Source organism: Gadus chalcogrammus, chromosome 5 (genome assembly GCF_026213295.1).
Source record: "Gadus chalcogrammus isolate NIFS_2021 chromosome 5, NIFS_Gcha_1.0, whole genome shotgun sequence".
NCBI lineage: Eukaryota > Metazoa > Chordata > Actinopteri > Gadiformes > Gadidae > Gadus > Gadus chalcogrammus.
Window position 1 is genome coordinate 9,417,301 of NC_079416.1, and position 17,243 is coordinate 9,434,543.

At 48.8% G+C, this 17,243-nt stretch overlaps 1 protein-coding gene across 1 annotated transcript in view; it reads right to left on the minus strand.

Annotated features, from left to right (window-relative positions):
• Positions 1-16,857, minus strand: part of LOC130382769 (AT-rich interactive domain-containing protein 1B-like) — a 71,155-nt gene extending 54,298 nt beyond the window's left edge. The window contains exons 1-3 of the mRNA XM_056590658.1: positions 16,824-16,857; positions 15,917-16,120; positions 2,059-2,247 (exon numbers count right to left, since the gene is read on the minus strand). Coding sequence (XP_056446633.1) covers positions 2,059-2,247; positions 15,917-16,120; positions 16,824-16,847 — 417 coding nt within the window. The 5' untranslated portion in view covers positions 16,848-16,857. The remainder of the gene's footprint in view (positions 1-2,058; positions 2,248-15,916; positions 16,121-16,823) is intronic.
• Between the last annotated feature and the right edge of the window lie 386 nt (positions 16,858-17,243).

Here is a 17,243-nt window from a genome sequence, read left to right on the forward strand (position 1 = left end):
TATTTAGCAGCAATAATAGCTCTCTGCGGCGCCAGCCTGAACTCCTGCCAATGTCCAAAGTCAGAGCGGAGCTTAGTCATGTTAAACCCTCCAGCGCCACGGTCCGGCCCCCAGGGGGGTTTTGCCTGGTTCTTTCATCATCTTTCGACAGAGATGAGAACGTAACGTTTTAGGGCCGATCGTCAACTCTTAACGGGCGTAGTAACTGTTTGACGGTTCATTTTCTGCAGTTCAATCCAAAAAAAAGGGGGTGGGGGGGGGGAGTGTGTCGTACTGCTTTGGGTGACCTGTGCTGCCATTCACAGCAGGGGAGAGGGGGCTGGCGCTCTGCATGTCATCCCGTCTACAGCAGAAGGCTGAGCACCGTGTCTGGAACTCACTCTGCTGAAAGTAATGCTTCGGCATTTTCGGATTCTGCTTGAAGTACCTTTATTTTCCTGTCTGCTTCTTTCTTTGTTAAAATCAAGTTGTTGTTTTTCGAGAAATATAATTTTTTTCTCTGCTGTTTTCTCATGTGTGAAAAACAGCGAGGTGAACCTCCTCACAGATTCCCACGCCGAAGCAGTTTAGCAGTTTATTTCCAAGATGGTGTTTAAACACTGTGCCCCTTTCAATTCCACCATAGCGGTCTAACCTTGTCTTGCGTTGTGATTCACGTTGTATTGTGTTGTTCTGTGTTGATTCGGGTTTCCTTCGAGTGTTCAGTTGTGTGGCTGATTTGCATTGTTGCAAACAGTGGCGTTTTGAAACTCAAAAACGGAATAATACACTATAATCAGGGATATCTTGTAGTTATGCCTGGATATTGATTTGTGCAGCGGGCCTCTTGTCGTGTTGGTATTTTTCTGTTGAGCGACGGTGTTGCGTATCACATTGTCGCTAACTACCACCAACAACATGCTGTCGCATTGTCCAGTAAGCGTAAGCACTATGTTAGCATGTTGAGTTGCGCCCTGTTGAGTTGAGTTGATTGTGTGTTGTGTGCCACAGCATTTCCTCGGTGTGCTGTCGCTGTATTGCCCAGTCGGTGTAAGCGGTGGCGTTTCAGTCGTACTGTGCCGAGTTGTACTGCGGTGATTAAGGCTAAGCTATACCTATGACGCTCCATTGTCACATCCGGCTGAGGCTGGGCTCCCTTCGCGGTCTGACCGGCGCTCTGGTGCTGTGAGCCAGGGCGGGCGGGGCTGCCGGCCAGGCCTGATAGATTCCTTCTGGCTTCACAGTGAATGGGAAACATATGGGCAGCTTTTGGTCAGTCTGGCGGACGCTCCGGACCGCTGGCTTATGTCTCGGCCAGGTATGACACCGTCTCTATCTGTGTCTGGGGATCATTGAGATGGACGTTCTGTTCTAACAGGGCCTTGTGTCTGTGTTCATTGGGATGTCTTGCATGTTTTTCGGGCTGTGTGAGAGTGCGAGCATAATGGTATAAAGTGTGTGTGTGTGTGTGTGTGTGTGTGTGTGTGTGTGTGTGTGTGTGTGTGTGTGTGTGTGTGTGTGTGTGTGTGTGTGTGTGTGTGTGTGTGTGTGTGTGTGTGTGTGTGCGCGTGCATTCGTCTTTATTTGTGCGTCTGTGTTTGTCTGTGTATGTGGGTGGGGGAAAAGTATTTGTGTGTGTGAGTGTGCGTGTGCGCAATTTTGAAAGAGAAAATTTGAATGTAGGAACAGAGGGAGAAAGATAGAAAGAAATTGGGTTTCTGAGATTCACCAAAATAGTGCTTATGAATAATGCAATGAAATAATGTGAACTTCAAAAGAAAATACCCCACCGCCCCCCGAAAAAAAAATTAAAAGCTGTATAATATAAGTGACTCATGCGACTGGTAGGCTTGCTGTGAGACAATCTGGATCTCCTAAAATATTCACTCCGGGCTCATGTGGCATTAAAGTTTCACAGAAAAATCCGGCGTTAAAATGAATGAAATCACTTCTCCGGCTAGCGCTTCCAATGTGTCCCGCCGCCACTGCAGCCTTCTCTTAAATATTCATCCATATTTCATATTTTCATATTGCACGTTAACCAATGGATCTCGTCGAGAGTTTATGAGCGCGTGGTACCTGTTGTGTCGGTGGGCGTGGCTGCAGGTAGGGGCTCTGTGGGGGTCCTGGGGGATTCTGCAGGGGGGGGCTGAAGTAGGGAGGGGTCCCCTGGGACTGCTGCTGCTGCTGCTGCTGCTGCTGCTGCTGCTGCTGCTGCTGCTGCTGGCTGTATCCGCCTATCACCTGCTGGCCGTAAGACCCCACCTGCTGGAGGCAACCAATTAAAAAGAGGGTGAACAGATGGAGGGCCAATCGCACCCAGTCAGGGCAAGTAAAGAGCCAATTACACCGAGATAAAAACGACCAAAACAACTCTTGATAAAAGAAAGAATTCGAACAAGACGGTCATCACAGTGGAAAATAACAAATAGCCACATTTTGAATCCCTGCAAAATTCTTTTTGCATTTTACAGTTGAAAGATTATTGGTTTCTTTGAAGTCAAGGGACTAGGAAAATATTGTTTATATAATTATTCAATCTGTGACTTACCCAATCGGACATAGAAGAAAATAATACAGATCAGAGCTGGTCAATATATACTTGGAAAGTATACTTTCCAAACCAACTCCCCTGGTGCAATTCTACCAGTGATGTACACAACACAAGACCCCCCCAACACACATACACACACTCACACACACAGTTCCTCCGAAGGTGGCTAATGGCCATTTAGCGGAGACAGTGCAAGCCAGAGGAAGAAGGAAGACCCAGATCCAGCCGTCTCTCCCCCACAGCCTCCTTCCCTGTCTAATGAACTCCAGCCCACTCACAACTTTAATGTCCCCCCTGCCTTGCCAAGCAGCCAGCCAAGTTCTGACCTCCAAAACTTCCCTAGTCTCGGGCCTCAGTCGAAGTCGAGCCAGGCTGTGACTCTAATGGGAGAGGGGGTGGCGGTGGGGGTGGTGGTGGTGGTGGTGGTGGTGGTTGTGTTTGGGAGGGAAATAGCAAATGGATGCACCAGTGAGACATCACAGTGCTGTGCAGTTCACAAACACACTGGCTCACCACCAGTACGCCCGGCAACACTGAACGGGTGGCTGAAGAAGAAGGAGAAGAAGAAGGAAAAGGAAAATGCGAATGGAGTCCATTGGAACACCCTGGCACAGATACAAATGTGCTCTTAATCCCTGCTTGTCATTTGTTATGACAACAGACAGCACCAGGTGCTGCTTACGACTCTGAGGATTACATATGTCTGCGTGTAGTCTGGGGGATGCACACACACACACACACACACACACACACACACACACACACACACACACACACACACACACACACACACACACACACACACAAACCAACACACACACAGACATAGACACACAGACAAACCAACACACACACAGACATAGACACACAGACATAGAAACACAGAAAGAGATTCACGCACGGACACACACATAAACACAGATACCCACAGCGACCAACGCATGCACAAACTACACTAACACACACCCACAGACAGACACACACATTCAAACGCAGACGCAGGGAAACCCATTTCCCATAACTGACTATTAAAAGAACATTTACAACCGCTTGAATGGCAATCAGAAGCACTTTTATGTGATGTCTTTTTTTACATCCACGATGTCATGTCTTGTTTTGGCTTCTACCGTCGACAGAGTACAAACTGGCAGGCAGACTATATACTGTGGCCCCCTGAAACACCAGTCCCCTCAACCACACCCATGTCCACATCTCAACACCACCGCCTGCCGCATCCGAATATAACACACTTTTATATTGAATTTATTTTCAAAGGGCCCCCTGAATCCTAAATCCAAGTATAAATCAACTCCGGCCCGTCACGGTAGTAAAAATAAAGTTGGAAAGATTTATGTCTGGAAGTTTCTCGTCAGGCCTTGGCTGGTTGTGATGTAATCAGTGTAACAGCGTGTCACATCAAACAGAGATGTAGCCTCCCCACCACTGTGAAAGGGCTGGGGACCGTAGTGGGTGCTCTGGTGCTCACGTGGAACCAATCGGCGCTGGAGCCGCAGTTATGAAACGTGAAATGACTGTTATGTAGAACAATTCTGGGGTTATATTTTTTCCTTCTTGAGTGAGTGGCATTGAAAGAGCTTCTTGGAACAGCAGAAAAGCATTTTGACGTGTTAAATGGAGATGATTAGACAATGTGGAAGACATTTGACTACAAATGGGCCTTTGATGAGAAGGAAGTGGGCATGTGTGTTTGTGCATGCGTATGTGTTACAATGTGAAAGTCTCAGTGTGTGTGTGTGCTGGTGTGCGTGTGCGTGTGTGCGCGCGTGTGTGTGTGTGTGTGTGTGTGTGTGTGTGTGTGTGTGCGTGCGTGCGTGCGTGCGTGCGTGCGTGCGTGTGTGTGTGTGTATTTGAGTGACAGTGTTCAAGAGTGTATGTGTGTGTTAGTGTATGTGTTTATGTGTGAATGTGTGTGTGTGTGTGTGTGTGCGCGTGCGTGTGTGTGTGTGTGTGTGTGTGTATTTGAGTGTGTGCGTGTGTGTGTCCCTGTGTGTGTGTGTGTGTGCGTGTGTCGTGCTCAGCGTTTGTCATTAGGCCTGTGAAGCAGCCAGACAGGTTGAGATCAGCCTATCTGGCAGAGAGGTTAATAGCATGGCCCCCTGCTCATGCCAACAGCACCACTGGATTCATTACTGCCAGAGGAGGTCAATAGGAACACACAGGCACGCACATGCACGCGCACAAACGTGTTAACACACACACACACACACACAAAAACACACACACACACACACACACACACACACACACACACACACACACACACACACACACACACACACACACACACACACACACACACACACACACACACACACACACACACACACACAGACAATCCTCTGAGAGAAAAGGGAAAAAACACATACGCCATTCGCCATAACAACAGTCAGAGATACATTATACAAAATGCACAAAAAAAATCCAGACTGTTTAATATATTCATACACGCATGCCAATAAGCACAAAGTCATAAATAAACTCTCCCCCGTGAGTGAGCACACATGCACCCACACGACAGCGAACCAAAGAACGCACACATTTCTGCGTGTGTACATTCCCTGTGTGTCCGTGTGCTCAATTAGGAGAGGATGAACATCATGAACAGGCTAATAAAACAAAAGCTCAGATGTATCAAAACTGTAGCTCGTGACAGCGGCACGCTGACGTCATTCTATAGGCGGAGAGTGGAGCACACACAGAGCTGCGCCGGGATTGGCTAGGATTAGGTCGCCACGGAGATTGCGGTGGGGAGGGGGGGGGGGAGGCAAGCGTGGGTGGCAGGCATTCAGACTGATGTAATTGCACACGGAGCCCTCAGACGGACGAGACGGGCAGTCAGACAGACAGTCATGCTATAGATATGCAAGCAGACAGGTATGAAGAAGAGCTGACAAACATAAAAACTGACAGACAACCAGAACACGACAGGCGTTCTTATTCTGCAGACAAATGGTGCATGAGGCTCAGTCGGTTCAACGGCACAGAGCTGGCAGTTAGTCTAACAAGTAGCGACCTGTTCCACTGCCGTCTAATAGGCTAGGGGCGGGGGGAAGAAGATAATGCTGTGGTAGCTTCAGCATGATAGCTCGTCTGGGCTAGCAGGGGGAGACATATCTATGGATGTATGCTATGCAGGCAGTGCAGCCAGTACAGGGCGTTTTACTTGGAGTTTTTAGGGTTGTTTCATTCTGAGAGGGAATGTTGCTTCTCATCCACAGAATCACCGCGCCGCGGTTTCTATTGATCGCGACAATGGTTGGTAGAGGAGGCGGCCCCCTCTGCCAAAACTCTCAGGTGTAAAGGATCAAGGATGGGAGGATTTGGAGATAAGTGAAAGCACTTTTGAGTGTCGTACACAAGGCCACGCTCTGACTAGGAAACACACACACACACACACACACACACACATACTCACACACATTGATTGTTGACACAATAAATTTGTCCGTGGACTCAAATGTCTGAAAAATGAAAAATTTGGTCTGCCTGAGAGAATTGGTCAAAAAACGTATTTTTCCACCGTGAACAATATGAGTAAAGCACCATTTAGGCTGTGGAAGCATGTCTGTGAACCGGTGTCGATGGCACACACAAAATAACTCACAAATCACTCCTGTAATTGAATCGGGCCAATGAGCACCAGAAGGAATTTGTCATCATTTCTACAGTACTGTGGTGACCGAGGGAGCCGGCCCACAGTTGGCCCACTTTGAGTGACACATGGGCCCAGCCAACAAGAGCCCTGCCTGGCCCGCCAACCATGCAGGACTAGAATGAACGGACAGACACACAGACACGGGGTGGAGCATGAGCATTTGTGTGCTAAAAAACCCACCTGGATTAGAGGCCAACGCAGTGAGGTTGTATTTCTGTAGCGACAAAACTGTAAGCTTCTCACTTTTTTTCTGCCTAATGCGCACATTTCAAGAAGATCAACCCTAGAGATCTCTCTCTCTCTCTCTCACTCGTTCTCTCTCTCTCTCTCTCTCTCTCTCTCTCTACGATAAAACTGTTGACACCTCAGGTAAGACTGCCATAGGTGAGTAGAATAGTGAGTGAGAGAGGGGTAGAGGGAGAGAGAGAGAGAGAGAGAGAGAGAGACTGACAGAAAGAGAGAGAGAGATCTGCTGTTACACAGAAAACAGCAAAGGGAGTCCTTTCTGTTAACAGAAAGCAACAAGGCACGCAGGTTATCAAGCCCCGAGGCGGAGAATAAAAAACACCTACTGCATTATTTATGTGAAAACACACAACGTTTAAAGCTAATTAATTATCAGTTTATTCAAGTGCAATCTCAGTTGTCCAGCCCCAGCGCGTATCTGCTGCAGTTATCTGGGCCCTGGAGAACAGCCTATATAGCGCGCAGAGACACTTGCTTCACCAGCCAATGTCGAACCTAAGCCTTTCAACGTGTGCATAAAAATAACCGTAGAACACTAATACTATACATTTTAATATGAACAAAAGAAAACATGATTGTGTTGTTTAAGGGTCTTACCCTTATTTTAATCACCAGACACCAACATTTTGCAGGACTCATCGATTTTACCTGGTGGCAGATTCAAAATAGTAGAACTTCTTTATAGTGTAGGCTGTACATTTCATTGGCATTAGCCACTATATATATATATATATATATGATATTTATAACGTGGGAGAGAAATGCAGTTGGTCAGGTTGGACTTGCTTCGACACAAGCCTTATTTGTGCCGTGACCGATGATAACAGCACCAGCAAGTTACAACTTTAACAGCCCCCACACACACACACACACACACACACACACACACACACACACACACACACACACACACACACACACACACACACACACACACACACACACACACACACACACACACACACACACACACACACACACAACCCCACAATCTCAGGATGGCAATTGAAGGGTTTGCTTGGAAAAAACTCGCTATCTGCGGCTGGCTGATATACATTCAATAACCAACGTGTTTACCTCGCTTTACTTCTCATAAAAACACAAGGCCCAGTGTCTTTCTCCGGGCGCGGCTCATCGACCCCACGACGATCATATCAGCGCCGGCATTGGTAGCGCCGGAGTGAAAGTGAGCTGATAGCGTGTCATTGATTGATGGAGCCGCTTGACGCGCCACTGTATTTATACGTTCTCATCTCCAATCCGGTCTCCAAAGACAGCCAGACAGCACTGTCTGACCTCGTCTCTCCCTCGTATTCTGTATTCTACATCTCTCTGTCTCTGTCTCTGTCTCTCTCTCTCTCTCTGACTCTCTCTCTCTCTCTCTCTCTCTCTCTCTCTCTCTCTCTCTCTCTCTCTCTCTCTCTCTCTCTCTCCCTCTCTATCTCCCTTTCTCTCTCTCTCCTCCATCTCCCCCTCAGTATTCTTCATCTCTTTCCCTCCGTCTATTCGTGCTTGCTTCCAAATCAATGGAGAAGCACACGGATAATAATACCAAATAAAACCAAATAAACCACGTTGTCCAGTACCCCAGCTATGAGGTTTTTTTTTCTTCTGGCAGCCGCTGCGACTGGCGCTGGCTGTGTTGTTACAGACAGAGCCGTAATGGAGACACTTTAAAAAGGCACACAGGGGCAGGTTAATGTGCTCTGTAATGTGTGTCAGAACAGTGATTTCCTTTTGTTTTTCTTTCCACTTTCTCTTTTTTTTTTTGCTTTCCTGCGAGATTCCGGGCCCTGTGCCACCAATTCCAAATGTTTTCCCCCAGTAAACTCCTGACCCCAATCTGAGGCCAAGAACGACATGAGGGTGAGAAATGAAGGGGAGGGCGGCCAGGAAAAAAAAACAAGAGGAAATAAGGAACACATAAAAAAAAACTACAAACAGAACATAAGGAACAAGAAAAAAAGAAATCGGTGGTGAAAATGGCCTCTTTCCCTCCCCATAGCTGGCTGGGCCGGAATGAGGCAGTTTGTATAGAGGGCAGGAAGACAGAGTTGAACAAACGGTCGTTACTACAGACCCATAGATAGACATGCAGACATTATACTGTTACACAGGATTCAATGTTGTTGTTGTTTAAACACAGCACACATTGAATTTCAACCCATGTCGTTTTTTGGGGAGGTGGAAAATCCTAGTTTTACCTTTTTGTGAAATGTTTAGACAAGATAATAAGGGTTGTTTGGGTATAAGATAAGTTTAGAAACTTAAATGAATGTTCGACAAACAGAAGAAAAAAATAACACACTCACGAACACGCACACACAGACGCATAAATACATCAACAGTACATTGCCAGAAAGTCGCACAGATAGATTCATGTTAATGGAGCCATGAAGGCTGGCAGTGGGCGTTGCGTCACAGTACGATGGCAGCTGCGTGCGGAGCCTTGATGCTGACGCGTGGAGACGCCGGGAGATGCCCTTGTGTGAACAAACACACACATGGCAGCGCGACTTGTCACAAGGCCGCGGGGTTAAAAGCAGGGGTGTTTCACGCAGACGCCTGCCATCGCTTGCTTCCTCCAATCAGGTCTTCAGAGATCGGACAAATACATGAACCAGGGGGTGGGGCTTATTCTAAGGTCACAAGGGCACGGGAGGCCTTGACCCCTTTGGGAGGTGCAAAGACACACAACCGCGGAGGATACAGATATAGCAAACGCAAAATGCGGGCTTAAGCTATGGATCACAGCACACACAAAGTTTGTCTCTTTTTACACATACTTGATGTGTAAAAAAGGCAGGGGCAAACAGACAGACACACACACACACACATTCACATGCACATTTATTGAACAAGCACACACAAACACTTAGGTGTACAAAGACTCTCAAATGCTACACATGTGCACATGTCCAAATGCAAAACGGGAAGACAAAGACCAACTCACACACACACACACACACACACACACACACACACACACGGCCCCCCTCCATCACCCAATCTGATTTTGATTGGCTAGAGCCCCTCCAGAACAGTAGGGGGCTGAGTGAGGGGGGGGTGGGTGGGGGGGAGGGTAATAAATGTAACAAATGAGAGCAGGCTATTAGAGCCATTGACGTGCGTGAGCCAGCGTGCTAATTAATTGATCCTGAAACTTCATCTATTCTGCAGCCAGAGAGGAACCTTTAATTAATCAGCTCGTTCACATCCGCATGCTCTCCTTCCTCCATCCTGCCAGCCCCTCCCACCACACCCACCCCTTCCCCACACCCACCCCTTCCCCACACTCACCCCTTCCCCACACCCACCCCTGCCCCCCTGTCTCTTAATGTCTTCTTTAATTGTGTACTGGAAATGCCCAGGGATGGGGTGGAGGATTAGAATGATGGAGAAAGGGATTGGCACGGAGATACGAGATCGACCAGGCATACTGTGTTTAGGCGCGCGCGCGCGTGCGTGCGCGTGCGTGTGTGTGTGTGTGTGCGTGTGTGTGTGTGTGTGCGTGTGTGTGCACGCCTGCGTGCCCTTGTGTGTTACACTTAACACACAAAGTGTACTTTGTCGAGGAAAGTTTTTATGATGTCAAGGGCCTCTTAGAGCAGCGAGGAAGGGCTGGGTAGGGGGTTTCGAAGGGGGAGAGGGGTGTGTGTGTGTGTGGGGGGGGAGGGGGGGCACAGACGGTGGCTGAGTGGCCCTTGTTGTCTGACCCGTCACCACCACCACCACCACCACCACGATCATCATCCACCCACGCCCCTCTCTCTCTCCTCCTCACGCCAGCCGCCACCACCACCACCATCCCTCCATCCCCATCTTTCCTGGCAGAGGCTTGTGATTTATTGGGGCTTCCCATCCCATTTGTCAGGCCCGGGCAGCTCTGGCTGCATTAACCCCGCAGACAAGCCCCCGCGCCCGGGGCCCCTAAGTGCTCGCAAGTGGTCCTCGTACTCCTGAGCAGCGCGGAGACCACGACGGGCCCAATCGATGCCATAAATTACCCATCAACCCCCACAACCCAGTATACACAGGCCGGGTTCACAGGCGGACCGACAGACAGGGGGACCGGCCGACATAGCAACGGACAGACGACGCAATACAGAGAGACAACATACAGACAAGGCTACAGATTGATGTTTGAGAGAAGCAGAGAGGGAGACGTAGACACGCAAACTGACAGACGGAGAGATGGACACAGATGAACCGATAGGAAGGCAGATAGACAATGGATATATAGATGGACAAAAAATAGATGGACAAAAAGACAGATAGATGGAGAGTCGGGGAGACAGACAGACTGATAGACAACCGATAGACAGATCTGTATTTGGGACAACGCCACAGTGAGGCCGACGATGGCTGGGAGGCCACGGTCACCACTTGACTTCAGACAGGGCGCCGCTAAGCTGCTGGCCCACGCCGGGCGTGAGAGGAACAAACAGCCAACACCACTAATGGTTTCTCCCTGTTTGGTTGACACATTCAACCCCCCCCCCCGTCTCTCTCTCTCTCTCTCTCTCTCTCTCTCTCTCTCTCTCTCTCTCTCTCTCTCTCTCTCTCTCTCTCTCTCTCTCTCTCTCTCTCTCTCTCTCTCTCTCTCTCTCTCTCTCTCTCTCTCTCTCTCTCTCTCTCTCTCTCTCTCTCGCTTGTGCTCTCTCACGCTCGCTCTCCTCTCCGCCCTCTTGTCTTTTCACATCAAACACTAATGTTTCCCTCAAATTCCTCTTCCTCTCCGTCTGCCAACTTTGACATCACAGGAAATTACGCTCGGAATTGGCTGCCGCTTTTTCTTTGCTTTTTCTTTCTTTTCCTTTTTTTCACCCTCAAGGGCTTTCAACTTCAATCCACTTCCCAACAAACTCAATCCCCCAGCAGCACACACGCACACACAAACACACACACACACACACACACACACACACATAAACACACACAGACCCAGACACACATCACACACGTACACACACACAGACCCAGACACACATCACACACACACACAGACACGCCATCGTCTTTAGAGATGCGTGTCTGGATATACAATACATGAAGCAATGCTACTATTTATGTCAGGTTGGTGACAAATTGCATACGGCAGTGTGTAGGGTGGCAGCGACTAAAGCTCAGTGATTACCCTGACAGCTTCCCAGAGTCTTTCCTTCTGGTCCACGCCACGCATTGCTTTGGAGCAGAACAATCGGCCGTGCGAACGTGCCGAAAAGGGGGAGACTCGGAATTAGCGCGGCGTGCTCGCACCGGTGTGCGGCGTGTCGCCGCAGCACGGGGCTTGTGTTTGTGCCTCCCGTGGCTGTATCTAGGAAGGGGAGCCGCGAGCTGTCTGCTTAATTGGTGCCTACAGCCGCTATCAGACCCGGGGTGTGTGCTTGCAGGTGTGTGCGTGTGTGTGTGTGTGTGTGTGTGTGTGTGTGTGTGTGTGTGTGTGTGTGTGTGTGTGTGTGTGTGTGTGTGTGTGTGTGTGTGTGTGTGTGTGTGTGTGTGTGTGCGCGTGCGTGTGTGTGTGTGTCTTAGTCGCCGTAGGTGGGTTTATAGTTCGGATATTGTACTATTTTGTGTGTAGGTGTGTGTGTTGATGTGTCTGTGTGTGTGTTGATGTCTGTGTGTGTGTTTGTGTCTATCTATGCTGTGTGTGTGAGAGAGAGAGTATGCATGCGTGATCATAGGACACAAATACATCCTCCAGTCCTAAATCTATTCATCACCCCTCCGACACGCACGCGCACACACACACACACACACACACACACACACACACACACACACACACACACACACACACACACGCACGCATCCAGTCCAGTGAACAGACATGCTGTGATAAAAATCTGTGCACGGTGGAGCAGTCATGTGAAGGTCTTCTGTCAGCAGGGGAGAATGGAAGCGCAGTAAACGCATCACTTTGGTGATGCTTCCAGGTTCATTTTAGTGGAATTTAATCAGAATGGATATAGAGTCAGAGAGGGTCTATATATGCTCATATTATGCACCAACACACACATGCACACGCACACACACTCACACACACACAACGAGGAGCCCACACAGTCCCTGGGAAATAACAGCAACACCTCGACGCGCAGAACTCCTTCCCGGTGACGTCACATCGCCTAGCAACGCCCCAGCACGCTCAGCTGTACCACGCTGAGCACTCTGCGCGAGAGCAATGCATCATGGGGAAATCATGTGTGCTGCCTATTACATCACCCCCCCCAAAAAAAATCCTTAACCCCATCCCCCCCTGAGTTAGAACAGATTAGAGGATTCAGTCTTGTGCTGTTGCAATGTCGTTGCGTTTTGTTTATTGCTATGTTCCCATTGCTGGTATTCCCACTCTTTTAATAAAACACACGTGTACCCGTTTACAAGTGGAACATAGAAAATGACTAGATGCAGGAAACGCATTAGGAAACTACATCCGCAACAAAGAAATACGCCAACATGTTTCATGAATCAAATTAAACCAAATGAAAAGACCCAATGGAAGGAAACCAATGCTTTCCTTTCCCCCCATGTGAACATTGGATTTTCCCACCATCTCTGAATCATAAACTGGCTCTCACCACTAACCACCAGACAGAAAGACAATGAGCAAAGACAGACAGTCACAGACAGATAGACCGACAGACAGACAGGCAGGTAGACAGACAGATACACAGGCAGGCAGACAGGTTTTTTTTTTACACAGGCAGTGGTGTGACTTTTAAAAGCTAGCTATAGCTAAAAGCTATAGATAATTAGAAACTTTAGAAGCTGTGTTCCCATGGCCATAGCCAGGGAGAACAGCGAATACTATTTGAACTAATTACGTTCCGTCGTGCTACGCTGTGATTGCTACCCAACACATACATACTCCCCTATGTAATACACCAGAGGACTCAGAACACAAAACATTAACCAGTTTGTTTTTTGTGTGTGTGTGTGTGTGTGTGTGTGTGTGTGTGTGTGTGTGTGTGTGTGTGTGTGTGTGTGTGTCTGTGTGTGTGTGTGTGTGTGTGTACGTGTGTACGTGTGTACGTGTGTGTGTGTGTGTGTGTGTGTATGTGTGTGTGTGTGTGTGTGTGTGTGTGTGTGTGTGTGTGTGTGTGTGTGTGTACACGTGTGTGTGTGTGTGTGTGTGTGTGTGTGTGTGTGTGTGTGTGTGTGTGTATGTGTGTGTGGTGCGTGTTGTCGTGTGTGTTAGTCCTTGCATGCATTTATGTGCGATGGACTGTACATAGGAAGGCATTGCTTTTAATTTGGATGCCTTTATGTTTACACACATCCTTTCACCGATTGTAATGTGTTTGGTATGTGTGCGGTCCTTATGGCTTCCATGAGGGCGTCTTGAGGAAAGAGCCCATAGCATGCAGGTGCTATTGTGCAGCACAGGCATTCTTACTGTTTCAGGGCTACGTTAGCTTTGCTGCGGCTAGCCGACAGGAGTGTCTAGAGTGGAAGCACATGAAGCCATTCTCGTAAATACCGAGGAAAGTATTTCAAGGGTATTTCCCATGATGGTTTTTATGCATTGAACATGCTTCATTGTTAACTTATTGAATTAACTGTACGATATGCTGTGATGAGAATGTGTGTGTGTGTGTGTGTGTGTGTGTGTGTGTGTGTGTGTGTGTGTGTGTGTGTGTGTGTGTGTGTGTGTGTGTGTGTGTGTGTGTGTGCATGTGTGTGTGTTCCTCTCTCTCCCTCACTCTCTCCCTCTCCTCTCCCTCTCTGTCCGTCTGCCTGTGTCTCTGTATCATTTATACTTTTTCAACGTCGTCTTGCAACGTGTGTGGAGGTGCACATCAGTGAGAGGTATCCAAAGACAGATCCACACAGAACCAACTGACTAAATATAGCAGGGAGTGACAGGAGGCCTCTCTCTCTCTCTCTCTCTCTCTCTCTCTCTCTCTCTCTCTCTCTCTCTCTCTCTCTCTCTCTCTCTCTCTCTCTCTCTCTCTCTCTCTCTCTCTCTCTCTCTCTCTCTCTCTCTCTCTCTCCCCCCCTCTCTCTCTCTGTGCTCAGAATAGCATGTTTTTTTGTGTTGCTTTTGGCGGGCAGTGTTCTTGTTTTACTACAGACTGTACTGATGGAGTGGAATCGTCAGCCACATATAAAGACACGGCTCATTTTATGCTGGATATATAAAAGGCTTCACTCGCCCACTTACATAGAGAAAACAGACACGCTTAAACACCAGCGCATGCACGCACGCAGGCACCCACACGCAAAAACTCACGCTCTCACACACATTCGCACACTTACACACACACATTCATAGCAAACATTTTTGTCAGTCTGGCCACTCTCCTTTATTTTTCTTTCTTTCTTTCCCACAGAGACACCAGACACACACACACACACACATACACACACACACACACACACACACACACACACACACACACACACACACACACACACACACACACACGCATACACACAACGTGGCACATGCTCACATCCACACACACACACCCACCCGCACACACACACACACACAAAAGTATGCATATGCTCACACACTCACTTCCAAGAGTAAATGGGATTTACTTAAGACTTAATGAAGCAGACAGGACAGCTATTGTCTGCAACACAGCCTATTTTATCGCACAGGGAGACGCTGACGTAAGCCCGCTGCACGCAGCCCTTGTTTACATCAATGGGTGCATGCACACACACACACACACACACACACACACACACACACACACACACACACACACACACACACACACACACACACACACACACACACACACACACACACACACACACACACACACAGAGACGCACACAGAGCATTTCAGCAATGCCCCTCTCACTCCCTCTCTTTCTCTTTTTTTCTTCTCTGTCTTTTATTCTCTGCCAAAAAACATTCTCAAATGCACAGTAGATGAAAAGTCATGTGCACAAACACATGAGATGTAAGGCAGATATATATATTCATGCACACACACAGAAACAAACACACACACACACACACACACACACACACAGCCAGCTGTCAGATATGGAGTGTTGAAGAGGGGCGGGGCGTTCCCGTGGCGACCAGCATGTGGTGTTCCATGGTATTTTAGGCTCTGTCTCAAATGGACCACGCCAGGCCTGTTATGTGTGAGTGTGTGTGTGTGTGTGGGGGGGGGGGGGGTAGGAGGGAGGGGGGAGAAATGTTGGGAAATGTTGTGTGAAAATGTTCACAATGTCCGACCGCAATATTGGCAGCATGAGATGGAGAACAGTACCACTGCTTCACAAACACATAGAGTGGTTTGTTTGTGTGTGTACGTGTGTATGTGTGTGTGTCTCTCTCCCAGGGCCAGCACATCTGTACATTTTCCAACTCCACATGAGCATCATGAGTTTCCCCCCCCCCCCCCACACACAGACACACACCCCCCCGACACACACACACAAACTCACACACACACACACACTTCCCTTTCGCGAGCTTCTCTACACACCTGTTGCTGAGCGTACTGCATCCCGCCCATGCCCACTTGGCCCCTCCCCTGCATGCCCATTGGATAGCGGTGCGGGGCAGGCGACGTGTATGGCTGTGCAGGCGGGTAAGGCCCGCCCCCGGACTGCTGCTGGCCAGAGTAGGGGTTGCTGGACATGCCGTAGAGCTGGGAACGCTTCATGGTCATAAAGTCCATGGAGGCCACCTGAACAAGAGAGGGAGAGGAGAGGTTTACAATTCAAGTCAAACCAAACATATTCCTGACCCTGACATCCATTATGATCAGGGCTGACAATGACGCTGCTCGCACCCAAACCTTCAGAGCCAAAGATATAACAGGCTGTGACGAGGGAACAAAGGACAGATAAAGGGCTAAATGCAGCCCATTCCGCGACAGGGATGTTTTAATTAGCTTCCAAAGCTAGGTCAATGACATGCTAAATGACGAGCCAACATCAAGACACATTAGTCGAGTCAACGGCTAATGACATGCTGACGGGCGGGGCCCCCAGATAGGGTTTGAGACCCTTGCTTTCAACAACTGTCGTTGACAAATAAGAAGCATTGGAAGTGTGCCCTTCATTCGGGGCTGCCACTTCTTTGTCGAAGGCGAATCCTTCATGGTCCATGTGCTTGGCTGGCGCTGCTCCCGCCGGCGTGCAGCGGTACGCGTCCTCTCTGACTGCAGAGAGCAGGTCACCTCTAGCCCTGCTCTGTTCGCCGCTTTTGTTCCAAGATCCTTCCTCCGTTCCTCAGTAATGTGGTGCTCCTGCTGTTTTTTAGTGCACACTTTGCTTATGATTGTGACCTCCTGGCCTCACACACACACACCGGACACACACACACACAAACACACAGACACACACACACACACCCACACACACACACACAGCCCAATTCAATATTACCTTGTCTAAGCGCGGTGCAGACATTGCCGTGTGCTCTAATATGAGGAACATGTCCAGGGGACTGCAGTGCGTTATTCGCTGTATTGCGTTGCTAGGCTCGGTGGTTTTAAAGTGGTTGTGTCCGCAGGGGCATGTGTGTGTGTGAGTGTGTATGAGAGTGCGCGTGATAGGGAGAGAAAGACAGCGAGAGAGAGAGAGAGAGAGAGAGAGAGAGAGAGAGAGAGAGAGAGAGAGAGAGAGAGAGAGAGAGAGAGAGAGAGAGAGAGAGAGAGAGAGAGAGAGAGAGAGAGAGAGAGAGAGAGAGAGAGAGAGAGAGCAGAGGGGCTCTGATCTACTCCATAGATGGGAGAGAGGTGGGCTGTGGTTATGGTGGCAGTGGGGGGCAGGGGAGTGTGTGTGTGTGTGTGTGGCGGGGGGGGG